The sequence below is a fragment of the Galeopterus variegatus genome, unplaced genomic scaffold (genome assembly GCF_000696425.1).
Source record: "Galeopterus variegatus unplaced genomic scaffold, G_variegatus-3.0.2 Scaffold5636, whole genome shotgun sequence".
Lineage (NCBI taxonomy): Eukaryota > Metazoa > Chordata > Mammalia > Dermoptera > Cynocephalidae > Galeopterus > Galeopterus variegatus.
The window spans coordinates 52,423-66,374 of NW_007731747.1; the positions used below are offsets into that span (position 1 = coordinate 52,423).

The 13,952-nt window shown below is 37.7% G+C and overlaps 1 protein-coding gene across 2 annotated transcripts in view; it reads right to left on the reverse strand.

The window, feature by feature from the left end:
- Positions 1–5,331: 5,331 nt before the first annotated feature.
- Positions 5,332–13,952, reverse strand: part of CTH (cystathionine gamma-lyase) — a 23,470-nt gene continuing 14,849 nt past the window's right edge. For both annotated transcript variants that reach the window (XM_008589749.1, XM_008589748.1), the window contains 5 exons: positions 13,088–13,240; positions 11,202–11,323; positions 9,644–9,696; positions 6,192–6,330; positions 5,332–5,881 (listed from right to left, as the gene is read on the reverse strand). In XM_008589749.1, coding sequence (XP_008587971.1) covers positions 5,855–5,881; positions 6,192–6,330; positions 9,644–9,696; positions 11,202–11,323; positions 13,088–13,240 — 494 coding nt within the window. In that variant the 3' untranslated portion in view covers positions 5,332–5,854. The remainder of the gene's footprint in view (positions 5,882–6,191; positions 6,331–9,643; positions 9,697–11,201; positions 11,324–13,087; positions 13,241–13,952) is intronic.

Sequence of the window (13,952 nt, forward strand, 5' to 3'; positions counted from 1 at the left end):
TACAAAGGCTACTTGAGTTTTGAGAATCAAAAGCACAAGAGGATATCTGGCTTTAAATATTTTTTTTAAATGTTCCCTGCTACTCATCCAGCATAAAAAATGTATAACAGAATTTTCTTTCCTGGCCCCTTTATAATAAGAACAATTTCAAACCTTTCCATAACATTACAATTATCAACATTGTTACTTGGTAATGATAAAACTTTTAAGCTTGCTTTATATTTTCAAAATATTCTATTATCGTGTGTATTAGCTACATATATCATCCAGTCAGGTCCTCTGACCTTTTTTCCTCCAATATTCAATTTTTTGAAAATCCTCCCACCAGTTGGTTAAAGCAGCCCGTAGCTAGGCTAAAATGAGAACCATCACCATCATCAGCCCCACACATACAACCAGGATAACCAGCCTATTACTTAGTAACAACAGAGTGTTCTAAACCTAAATCTCGAGAGCTGGATGGACAGTTTTATTTGCCATGATTCCAATTTTCAAAACATTGTCTATGTTATTCAGAGAAAGAACTCGAAGGTATACATGCAAAATTTTGACAATGGTTATTACTGAAGCCATAGAGACAGCTAACAATTACTGAGTACCTAATACATGCATGTTTTACATGTATTATGTCACTTGATTTTGTAAAAACTCTATGAAGCAAGCATTATTATTATTATTCCCCTTTTACCCATGAGGAAGGATATCAAAGGTTAGGTAGTTTAAAGTAAGTTGCTTAAATTGAGGTCAAATAGCTGGTAAGCACCTGAGCTAGGTTTTGAACTCAGAAAGTCTGATTTCTACTTTTTTATAATGGAAGCCTATAAAAAGAGTTCCTCCCTCTAGCTCCTTAAATTCTCTAGGAAAAAAAAAATACTCTTGCCAAAAAGAAAAACATTATTAAGGGAGGAAGGAAGGAAGGAGCAATTTCATTACACACCAATAATCACAACATTATAGCCATGATTACTTTTTTAGGCTAGCTTAGAGGTTGTTAGATATAAATGAACGAGGCATGACTTACTACCTGTAGTGAGTGCTATAGTATGCTGTAGGTCTTCTTTATCAGGCCAGGACACCCTCCCACCCTTTGCCAGAGAACTGTCCTCAGTTGACTGGGGCTTTTCACCAGGGAAGTTACCCCTGCCTCACCCCTCAACTTCCCTGCCCCTCCCCATCTCCAATCCATAACTAATAACTGAGTAATAGAATAATACAAGGCTATGAAAGGCATCCCTCTTATCCCCAGCTGTGCAGCACACTCATTTCAGGGACCACCCCCTGAGGAGCAGGCCAAGGTTAGACTTTGCTCTTTTCTTTCATTCAAAACAAAATAAAACCTATATAAATAAGATATATGTCCATCTCATATTTTAGTCACCACACTATTCTCTTTCCCAACTAGAAACTAGAGTTTTTGTTTTGATGCCTTGATCACATAGTAACAACTCTTGTCATTTCGAGAAAGTGGCTTGCTAATCTCTTTAAGAATCCTCTATGCTAGACTAAGAATAGTGCACTAGAACAAAAAAAAAGAAAAGGTCAGAAGACCAGGGTTCTGGCTCCGGCTCTGCCACTTTTTACTAGCTGAGTGATGTGGAAAGGTCACATAACCACTGGAGCCTTCCTTTCTTCCCCTATAGAAGATGGATTATACTTGTCCCTTCTAATTCAACAGGTAGATGTGAACAACTGAGCTGGTAAATTTAAAAAAAAAAAAAAAAAGCCTGATTTTTTTTTCTAATTGAAGAAACTGAGATGTAAAGTACTATAAAAATAATAATGAAGTCAGAAGTCTCTAATTCCCAGTGCTACGCTATATGTGTTCTGTTAGAGGCCCACTGTTCAAAAGACCAGGAATGTTTGCAATATCTGACTTTTCTCAATGGAACAGATTTAAATTGATTTTGCAAGCAGTAAGTCAACATCGAATCAGATGTGTTTATTAAAAGAAGAAATACAGCAATCCTTTCTTCAAATAATCAATTTCTATCCCAAAAGCAATTATTTTTTTTATCGCACTTATTTTTTTCTAAGTAAGTTCGTAGTTGTATTCTGAAGAAAATGAAATCGGGTTTTCTTTTGTTGTGGAACTGGAAATTCTTCTTTTTTATTACTTCTCTTTGGACAATTCCTAAAAGAAGTTTCCTTATTTTAAATAATACCTTCATTATTCATTGATGACTTTTGGTTTAATCATGTGAACCACCTTTTTAAAAATTTCTTTTAATATTCCCTCCTATGAGATTTGTTATGAAGCATTTGTGTTCCTTTTGTGTTTTAAAAGTCCATTAAAGCTTTTTTTTTTTTTCCTTGAAATTTTCTTCAGGTCCACCTAAGTAATTAAGCAATCATATTATTTTCACTTTATAAAAATATTATTAAGATGAAAATCTTAATAATATAAAGATTTCCATTTTTATGCAAAATAAAATAGTTCCAGGTTGTTTCCTGGCTCCTCTATGGAGGCTACTCTGTTATTTAAAAAGACGTCTTAATTTTTTTAAAAAAATATTCCACGTTTCATTGTTACTTTCTTACTTACCCCTTACATATCACAGCTGGTAGTCTTTGGCACAATATTCCAAAATAATGGACCATCTTATCCATCTTATCTATAATAGATTTAACTGAAAAACTAAAAGAAAATGTACTACAAGGACACTGAGAAGAGTAGGTTTCCTTTCTTTTACCATGTAAATTAAAAGTAGCAGAAAGTCAGCTATGAATAAGCTCTCAGGTACAAATACTGAGCAAATTGAGTCACAAGCAAAAGAAATGTTTGCTATACTTCACTGTCGTCATAATAAGTTTTTCTCTTAAATGTCATCTAGCTGAATAAAATACAAACATGATGCTGTGTGCCTACTTAAGATTGTACCCACTGGCTGTGGTGTGAGATATTAATCTCACTATTAGAATTTCAACAGTGAGGGCCAGCCCAGTGGTGCACTGGAGAGTGCGCTGCCTGGGAGCGCGGCGGCGCTCCCACCGAGGGTTCGGATCCCATGTGGAGACCAGTTCCCGCTCACTGGTTGAGCACGGTGCGGGCGCAACACCAAGGGTTGCAATCCCGTTACCGGTCAGTAAAAAAGACAAAAAGGAAAAAAAAAAAAAAGAATTTCAACAGTGAATACAGTGAACACAGGCTTAGAATGGAATTTTACATAATGTGCCCTATAAAGCAACTCAGTGAAAATAGTATCCTGGAAGCCTGACCTTTCCTAACCTGACCAAAATGTGGCCATCCAGTTACGTTCCCCTCTACAAAGCCAGGTACCATGAAGGGGATGGAGGGCCGGGTTCATTGTGTTTAAACACTGAATCATCATCTGTGTAAATTATGTTAATGGAGGGAGCCAAGTTTGAAGATAACCAAAAGCTGTGGGTGAACTTCATAAAGCCTAATAAATCTAATAAACTTCTCAGGCAGTGAGGAACATTGTCTAGAATGTGGCTAAAATACTTAATTTTATGTGTCAACTGTGGTGCTCAATTGTTTGGTCAAACACCAGTCTAATGATGCTGTAAAGGTATTTTTTTAGATGTCATTAATATTTCAATAAGTAGACTTTGAGTAAAAGAGATTAACCTCTATAATGTGGGTAGGTATCATCCCATCAGTTGAAGGTCTTAACAGCAAAGACTGAGGTTTCTAGAAGAAAAGGCAATTCATCCTTAAAACTGTGACATAGAACCTCTGCCTGTATTTCCAGCTTGCTGGTCTGCCCTGTGGATTTCAGACTCAAGACTATCTTCGGCTAACCGGCTTGCCCCACAAATTTCAGACTTGCCACCTCCCAAAAGCCATTCTTTAAAGTAAATTTCTTCTCTCTCTCCCTCTCTCTCTCTCTCTCTCTCTGGAAAAGCCTTAACACAATAGTAGTTACTTACTGCTCACCACAAGCCCTGAAGACTGAATATACAAACAGACCATGACCAGGCCCTATGCAAAAATAGAACTTTGACCCAAAACCTGGAGCAAACTTCCCAGAAAATCAACCCCTTTTATTGACAATAAACAACCCAGGAGGGCAGCCTGCTATAAAATCAGAGTCACAGGAAGTCAAATTGCTGTCTCTAGTGACAACCCAGGAAGCTAAACAACTAGTGTAACAATTGGCCCAAAAAGGCCAGGACTTGACTAATAACTGACAGCTTCCCTCATTTTGTCCCTGCTTCCAACCTAGGACCAACCAGCAAAAGCCAAATATGCACCCTTAATCAATCACATAGGATGCTTCTAGTTAGCCCACCTCCAGCTTCCCCATGCCAATGGCCTCCGATCAGGGCATACCTGAAGACTTCCCTTTCTTCCACTGTAAAGCTTTTCCACCCCTCTGCCACCTTTGAGTCTCTGCCAAAACGCAAGTGACAGTGGTTGACTCCCTCACTATAGTAACGTCAGAATAAGTCTGCTTTTCTCATTTGGTTGACCTTCATTTATTTCCACAGCCCTAAGATCCTGAGATGAAAGGAAATCAGGTCTGCTAGAAACCATAGAAATGTATGACCTGCCTCAAAATGCTGCTTGCCTCTAGAGACAGAATTTCCACACTTTATAATTCAGAATGTGGACAATACATAGGAGTGTGTTCTTATGTATTCTCCTCCTACTTAACGCTATTAATTATCAGGTTCTATGATGTTCTTTTGACTGAAACAGATGGTGATAATAAAATGTAATATATCCTATAAGATAAAATATATTACTATAGTATATATAGTACATATACTATAAGATGTAATATATACTATAAGCCTTTAGTACAAAAACAATGTTAAAAATGTAATTATTTAGCTATGGCTTATTGATGATATAACATGCTGACCATGCACTTTAACTATAAAAAGTTCTAAGTATATCTTCCTTTTTTTTTGAATGATGCAGCAAATAAAATATTTATTTCTCATATGCAATATAGATGAGCTAATGTCACTTAGCAATTTAACTGTTTAATCTGCTAACTTGGTGTTTGTATTCATTAGCAATTCCAAGTGATTAATCTATCATTCTCTTGCAAGTGTCAAAAATATGATGTGGAGAAAGTCTCTTCAACTATTACTCACCTCAACAAATTTACTACTTCAGTATAAAAAGCAATATTTCTCTGAATAAAAGTGGTCTTTTACCTGCCATGTATAGAATTTATAACTAATCTACAAACACTAAGATTTGGGAATAATTGTTATTTAACTGAATTTGTAAAAATGAACATAAGAGGCTGAGAACTCTAAGAGCAGTAACTGGGAATTAAAAGAATACAGGAATACAGGTTAATGTCACCATAATAAACGAATATCACAATGGGATTCATTTGATAATTAGATTTATTTTTTTTAAATAATAAGTATAACCTTAAAAGTAAAATTTCACAGTAGACTTTCAAATATTTGATTTTTGGCTTATGGTAATTAAGTGTAAACCATTGCTTTATATGATCCCTTCAACAATAGGAAAAAAAACACATTTGATTTAAGAACATTCATTTAAGAATTTAAATTCTTCACAAAAGATCAAAAATGAATTACCATTATATTGCAAACATGATCAAAATAAATCTTAGTCTGAATAAAAAGAATATGATCCCCAAAAGCAGCACAAATCCCACCTCCTTCAGAGGCAAATGTATAGCAAATTAACAAAAAGATGATATCACCATAATCGACGTGTCAATTACAATAAGATATACAGAAAACAGCCCTTAACAGGGAAGATCCCTAGATTACAGTTGTGAAAGGTAATAAGGTGCCTTAAAATTTTCACTTGAAAATTCCACAAAGGCTTGTTAATTGTCCATTCAATTATTCAGAAGATTTGATCTCAGGAAGCACCTTCTAATTGCAGTCTGGAACGCTAGTTGCCACTTCCACTTGGAGAGTGCTATATTAACAGAGCACCAGAAAAACATGTTATTAAACCTGTAGGCAAATCTTCACCTCCTCAAGAAGTCTTTTCTGAATGCTACCACCCTTTAAATCTGCACTTTGAGTGACTCCTCGGCACATTTATACACCTTGCCTATTGCACGAAGGATAAAAACCTTTAGAGTTCACAGTGAGGCCATTCTTTGTAAAGATAGTGACCCCACCCCCAAGATTAAACATACACATGTACACACACACACACACACACACACACACACACACGCACACACACACACAGACGTGCGCACACAAATAATAAGACTTACTGCTGCCTTCAAAGCTTGATCTAGATCTTCCAGTAGGTCTTTCTCATCCTCTAAGCCCACAGAGAGTCGAATCAGTGTATCACTAATTCCAAGGATATCTCTGTCATTCTTAGGCACTGATGCGTGAGTCATGATTGCCCTGGAAGAAGATGCAAGCAAATTTTTGATCCCTATATTGTGTCAGTGGAGGCATATTTCTGTCTCATAAGTTGCAATTACCTTCATATTTTTTCTGCTCCAAGTATCAAATTTTTCATATCTCTATAATTTTTCACAGGTAAAAAAAATGAAAAATTATGAAGCTTATCTCTTCTAGTCATGATTTTAAGTGAAAGCCAGTATTTTCTTATCTTGTTTATACCACTGTAAGGAATACTCAGTCCAGTCACTGAAGGCACCTGTCAAGCACCCGCATGCTGGAGGGAAAAGCATAGATTCCAGCACGTAGATTTGAACACCTGCCTGAATGAAGCTTTGGCCAGAAGTCATATACACCATAACCAACCTGCTGGACAGCTACTTATAACAGGCCTCTTGGGCCAAGAGCCTGACAGAATTACTTCCCTCTGGATCAATAGATCAATCTGGAACTGGGCCTTCTGAGGCAGATCAGAGAAAGACAACCTAAGACCACCAGTAGCAACCACCGAGCATCAGTAATTCCAGCATATAACCCATGACATAGAGACCTTGAAGGATTTTCCAAACTATCTAGCAACTTGTCATCATCAACAACATGTGTAAAGAAAGGTAAAGCACCTATTATGTGTCAGGTACTATAGTAAGAATTGGGAAATCAAAAAGAATAAGGTATTTTCTTTAACCTAGATAACAAAGCAGGAGCTAAAGACTAGGACAATTCACAAAACAGAATAGTCTACAGCGAATGCCAAATAAATCTGGACAAAAGGACTGCCAGAGGTTGGAGGAGGGAGAAATCTCTGCGGGCTGAGGCATAATGGAGGAGAGATATACAGTCTTACCTAGCCCAAATAAGGATGCTGCCACCAACACCTTTCCTTCCCCTGTGCACCGCCAGCAAAATCAGAGCCCACCTGCTTTCTCCTGTCTCATTTCAGGACCATGGAAAGAAAATCTCAGCTGTGCTCTGAGTAACTGGGTAACTTCTTCTATTGCTCTAACAAAGTTTTTACGGCACACAAACATCCTCCTTAAAATGTTCTGCCCTGGAAAGCTCTTAATTCCTTAAAAGAGAGTACACATGGAAAAATAAGAACTTTGTCTTCAGAGATTAATAGAATTGGGTATGAAGCTTAGCCCCTCCATATACTGGCTGTGTGGCCTTGAAAAGTTGGTTACCTGTCCTCAGTGACCATTTCCTTATCTGAAATAATAGCATCCACTGTGTGCTTACCATGAGTCAGGTACTCTACTGGGTGATTTATGTGCATTAATTCATTTTTTTAAAAATTGGATATAAAACCTATCTTAAAAGTTTGTCGCAGGCATTAATTGAAGGAACATATGTAACACATACTTACAAGTACCGGGAATGTAGAAGATGCCCAGTAAAAAACAATACTTCATAGTAGCAATTAACACTTCTTGGGTACTTAGTATGAACCAAGGAATTAGCTTAGGGATTTTTTTCCTGTGTTTTCACAACAATCCTAAGAGCTAGGTACAGTGTTATCCACATTTTACAATTGAGGAAATTGAGAAAGAGGATAAGTAATCTTTCTAAGGTCACAGAGTTAATACATGTTGTTAGGCTGGGAGACTAACCCAGTACATGTTGGCTCCACTTCCTCCCTTCCTCATTGCAATGCTGCACTAGTTGCAGCATAGCAGGGAGACACAGAATGAAGGGTGATAGAAGAGACAAGCCCTGATCTAAATTCACTCAGTTCACTGGGATCAGGGTTACAGCCTAAGGACAAGGCAACTTTAAACTATATTCCTAACTAAATCAGGAGAGGTCTATTTTTAAGAAGAGAGACTTAAAGTAAGACACATTTCATTACTATGAGAAATAAACCCAACTCACATGCTGAGTGTGCCCTCTTGTGCATGAAGACTTACTAGCAGACATCTTCTTGAAAAACTAACAAAAAGCTATCTGTGTTACATGAATTATTTCAAATCATTATTTAGGAATCATATTTTTTTTTAATTTTGTGAGACTGCCTGACATTCCCCATAACTGCAAACTACTATGAGAAGGCAGGAAATATGCCTAGATTTTGGAAATCCCTGATATACCTCAACACAATGCTTGTAGTACATAGTTATTCCATAAATGTTTATAAAAATTAGGACACAGAAACATACCACGTGTGGGGCCGGCCCGTGGCTCACTCGGGAGAGTGCGGTGCTGATAACACCAAGGCCACGGGTTCGGATCCTACATAGGGATGGCCGGTTAGCTCACCGGGTGAGCGTGGTGCTGACAACACCAAGTCAAGGGTTAAGATCCCCTTACCGGTCATCTTTAAAAAAAAAAAAAAAAGAAACATACCACGTGCATTTGGTACAGCTGAAAATTATGAGGTAATATTGTAGACTTACCCCTGAAATAATTATAATATGTGGTCATAGCAACATACAATAAAGGCATGATATAGCTCAGGAATGCTTGGTGGGATAGGTAATCAATAAATGATAATCATTACTTTAATTATTAATCCCATTTTATGGATGGAAAGAGTTGAAGCTTAATGGTTAAGTAATTGGGGGAAGCAGGTCTCAAATCTACATCTAGGTTCCTTTTATCTCCTCTCACTACTTCTGAGGCAAAGTCTCAAGAGTAAAGTTGGTAACATTCTTGTGTGACAATTGAGTCAATCAACTAACCATTCTAGAACTTTGTTTCCTTGTCTATAAAATAAGCCTTTGGACTGAATGATCTTAGGCTGTTTCCTCTTCTAATATCCTCTGATGCTTTGAAAAATTAGACAAATTGATTGGGTCAGGTAGTGAAGGGCCTGGATTTATCTTGCAGGTGACATGGAGCCATTAAAGGTTTACCCCACAGAGAAAAGAAAATAAATGGATTTGACAGTATCTAGTAGGGCTCTTCTCCACCAAACCAGGGAGTGGAGGAGTTTCATCAGACATATTCTCTATTTCCCAAGGAGCCTTGAAAACATCTTTTCCAGTACAAAGTCTGCAACCTTTCTTCCAAGGCCAAGTCAGGCCCTGAGTTAGAGGTTAGAGACCCTAGAAAACAATTACTGCTGGAATCTTCTGCAGGCAGAACAGGTAAAGAAAGAACACCTAAAGGACACAGCTCACTGATAAGTAGCCCATCATTCAATTTTATCAGAGTCTCCATCCTGATTGGGTTACAGTCCATTCTAATCAGTAAATGCCATGCTATTCTTACTGTTAAATATCTTGAATTATTATTGATTTTATCATACTCCTTTTACAAATATTCATTAAAGCCAACATCAAATTTAAAATACTAAGCAAAACAGAAATATACTTACGGAAGCTCAGCAAGACTTTCAAATCCTCCCAAACTCTCAGCCAGAGTAAATAACTATAGCAACGAAAACATAAATTTAGATCTTCCAGTAAAATAAAAATACTAAATTCTAAAAATAAAACTTTTTAATAAAATGGCCCTGGCACAGGGGATGGAGATTGGTGGTAATTATGAAGGAACTAAATTATTAAGCAAAATACTCAAAGAAAAAAATGAGGATAAAGTTTGTAAAAATAATTTCACTAATTAGACATATTATTTTTAAACTCTTAAAAAATTAAAAGCTGGGGGCTGGCCAGTTAGCTCAGTTGGTTAGAGCGTGATGCTGATAATGCTAATGTTCAGGGTTCAACCCCCCTGTACCAGCCATCCACCAAAAAAGATAAAAAGAAAAAAAAAATTAAAAGCTGATCAAAGAGAATCTTCTATGTCTTCCTAATTTGGCCCTATACTTAAGTAATACTTAACATGAGCTCTAAAACATCAAAATTATTACATTTAGGACCTAGCTCTGTGGTTATACTTTAAATAAAAATCTCTAAATATCTACCAAGTTATACATAGTTACTTGTTAATATGCATTACTTATTAAGTCAACAAATCCATTTAACTCCCTTCTGGAGCAAAAAAAAACAAAAAAATTAACCTGTTTTCATAATATTAGAATGTCATAGAATTTTACTAATGTTTTAAAAATTACTCATAACTGTATTAAATCAGATGTATATTACTAACTTTCTGATTATAAAAGTGGACAAATTTGAGACACAGGAGGGCTTTGACTAATCTGGCAGCATTATATTCATTAGATCTATAAAGCACTTAAACCTCAAAGCCTACTACATGAGCTCAGTGGTAAGCCCAGTATATGGAGTTCCATAGGCCTCTCGCTCAGGACCCCTGAGAGCCTCCTGCCTTTGTGAAAATTAGACAAAAGCATCCCCTTCCCTCACCCCAGGCAAATGCAGCCTTGGAAGTGCAGGGTTTGGGAGACATTCATAGGATAGATTTCAGAACAGCCTTTGTGCTGTGCACTAACTGCACACAACTTTGAGGGGTTTTTTTTGTTTGTTTAGTTTTTTGTCATCTTTTTTGTGACCAGTAAGGGGATCGCAACCCTTGGCTTGGTGTTGCCCGCACCGCGATCAGCCAGTCAGCACACCAGCCATCCCTATATAGGATCCGAACCCGCGACGGGAGTGCAGCTGCACTCCCAGCGCCGCACTCTCCCGAGTGCGCCACGGGACCGGCCCCAACTTTGAGTTTTAACATAATACTTCATTTGAAAAAGGGGTTCACTTCTAAATAAATTTGGAAACCAATGCATTAGAACATTCTGTCCCTCTCAAACTGACAGTAATGTGTGGAGAGTTAAGTCAATGAACATATTCAGATGTCCACTACTGTGCCATTGTTTTAAGTCATTTTGTGACAAAGAGGTTTACAGGTGTGACCTACAGGTACAGAAACATTATCTGGGTTGGGAGGAAGTGAGAGATTATGGACAGCTATAAATAGGTCTTACCTCTACAATTTCAAAACCTATTTTGAAAGTTTACCTTCAGGTTCTTGAGGAAAGTCTCAGCATGCTGAAGAGTGCCCTTCACATAAAAAGTGACCATCCCTGGGCAACCTGTGCACTGACGCTTTGCCAACTCATGCTGTGGATGAGAAGGCAGTCCTGTAATCATAAGGTATAATAAAAGTCTTATTTTAAAGAAAAAAACATGTCATTTTAGGGGGAAAAAATTTCACTATCCACTTAAGTAAACTGCAAATAAACCTAATAATGAGTTTTGTGCCATGTTCATATCTGACTACTGTTTCTGGCCCCTGTCTATCTCCAGCTTCATACTGACTCATTGTTTCTATTCTCTCCATGCTGAAGCCACACCAGCTTGTCATTCCCTTTCATTTCAGGACCTGTGCACATGCTGTCCCTTTAACCTGGAATATTCTCTTTGGTGTCCCCTCCCCCCATTGTTAATTATACTCCTCTGTAATTTCTTGCTTAACATCTGTCTTATCTACAAGACTACCTCTATGAGGGCTAATCCACTTCTTTTGTTAATACATAGTTGAATCCCAGTTCCTACCTAGTACAAAGCCTGGCCCAGAGTTGGCAATTAATAAACATTTGTTGAAATGAATCTAAAAACAAAAAAAATGAAATATCTTGTCCATACTCTTTAAACAAATGCTAATTATTCTTCAGAGCACTGCTCAAAACTCTTCTTCCCTCCATTCAAAATATACAACAGTCAACAACTCTTTACCTTGACCACATACAGGGCATCTAATCTCATATATATTTCTGCCTTGGTTTATCTAAATTCTTTGAGGAATGGGGCCAGTCTTAATTCTCCAGCACTACATGGCTAGATACCTCAAAAGGATCTTTAAAAAAACTACTTAAGACCAGTTTAAAAGACTGGTAAAATAAATTCAAAGACTAACATTTAAGTCTGTGAATTCCACATGACCATTTCTAGATGCTGGGATTCAAAAAGAAAGTAAGAGCTTCAGGAAAATTCTGGCACCTAAGTATCAAGTCTCAACTCAGGACACACCTCTGACAGATTAAAGTTAGAGCTAATGGTGAATAGCAGACTGATAAGATTATAAACAAATCAACTGAAAGGTACAATCTTGCAATTTAGAATAGGTATACAGAAGCCTTCAAGCTAAAGACCATCACAGGAACATCAAATTTATGGGACTCATTTCCTGACACCCAAGCCTCCACGAGACTACAGGCAACACAGGCCAGAGACCATGAATACCTTCTTTCCACCAGACCCACCACAGAGCCTGACACACAGCAGTGTTCAATAATAAAAAGTATATGAAAGCACTTAACTTACAGATAAACAGGATACTCAGGATAACCCTTTGTTGGGAAAATGGAACAATTTGGTCAGGCTCCCCTCACCTGTGAGCTGTTTCAGGGTGGTTCAGTAAGCATTGTGTTTGTGGGTGGAGTGAGTGTGCCCGCACGGCACCGCTTTGGCTGGTGTTTACTGCCCTGGCTGCCCACCCTGTGTGGCCATGTTTTTCCAGACCTTCAGCTTCCAAGGACCGTGTGGCCAGTTCCCTAGCTCATAGACCTGCGTGAAGTGGTCTGGTGACCCAGCCTGGCATGGAGGGGTCTGGTGACCCAGCCTGGCATGTGAAGGGTTTGTGACCCAGTCTGTGAAAGGGTTTGAGGGGTCTGGGAGCTCCAGACCCAGCCCTAGCTCAACCATCAGCCCAGTCAGTGCAGTATTACCGGCAGGTAAAAGCCACAACAACTAGCATGATCACCTGGCTTTACTACTGGAGTCATGAACAAGATTAAGAGCTAGACAATTTGCGCTGTGAGGATTCCGAGCCTTGCAGTAGTTTTGTCTTAGCCAGACACCCTTAAAATCCTACTATAAGCATATCTGCTTAGATATTAACATACCAGGATAAATAACCTTTTCTACCCGAGGGTCAGATTCCAGGAACTGGGCAACTGCCATTCCATTTTTGAAATGCTTCTCCATTCGGACCTGTAGAGTCTTCAGACCTCGATTGCAGAGGTAACAGTCAACAGGAGATGGAACTGCTCCAAGAGCTGCAAAATGAACACAACTTGGGTTAGTTTAAAGGCAGAGTGAGGCCCAGAAAATTCTCTGTCCTCTCTTTTTCATTATATTGACTCTGAGATGCTAGATACAAAGCTCAATGTCTGAGTTTTAGAGGGGAAATGAATATATCAAATTAGAAGCATGAAATGAAGCATAAAATATGATTTAAATGTGCTTTAAAAACAGAGGAGAAAGAATATCCTGAAAACAAAGTAAAAATACAATGACATAAACTTTCCAGATAGGAACATAAATAATCCTTTCTATAATTTCAATGAAATGACAAACTGCGCATAGTTTAACCCTGCATTCCTTTGAAAACGTACTACAATATACAGAGAAAAATAGCAGGTCAACTCCTATTATTACTGAATATTCCACCAACATTTTATTTAGCTTTTGTCTAAAGTGCCTGAGATTTCTGATGCCTCTAGGATACACACCTCATTCCTACTTTTTATAAATGAAAGGACGTTTATCAAGCAATAAGCTTTGGTTTCCCTCTTCAGTGCCCACTTCTGTTACCATAATACCTATTTCCTAGAAGAACATTTTTAATCCTAATCATGTTTGCATCTTATCTGTCAAATGGCAATGGTTAAATCTTCATCCATATTTGAAATAAAATAAACAATATGAACAGAAAATGACGTTCAGACATCTCTTTTTTTTTTTTTTTTTTTTTTTTGTCTTTTTTTT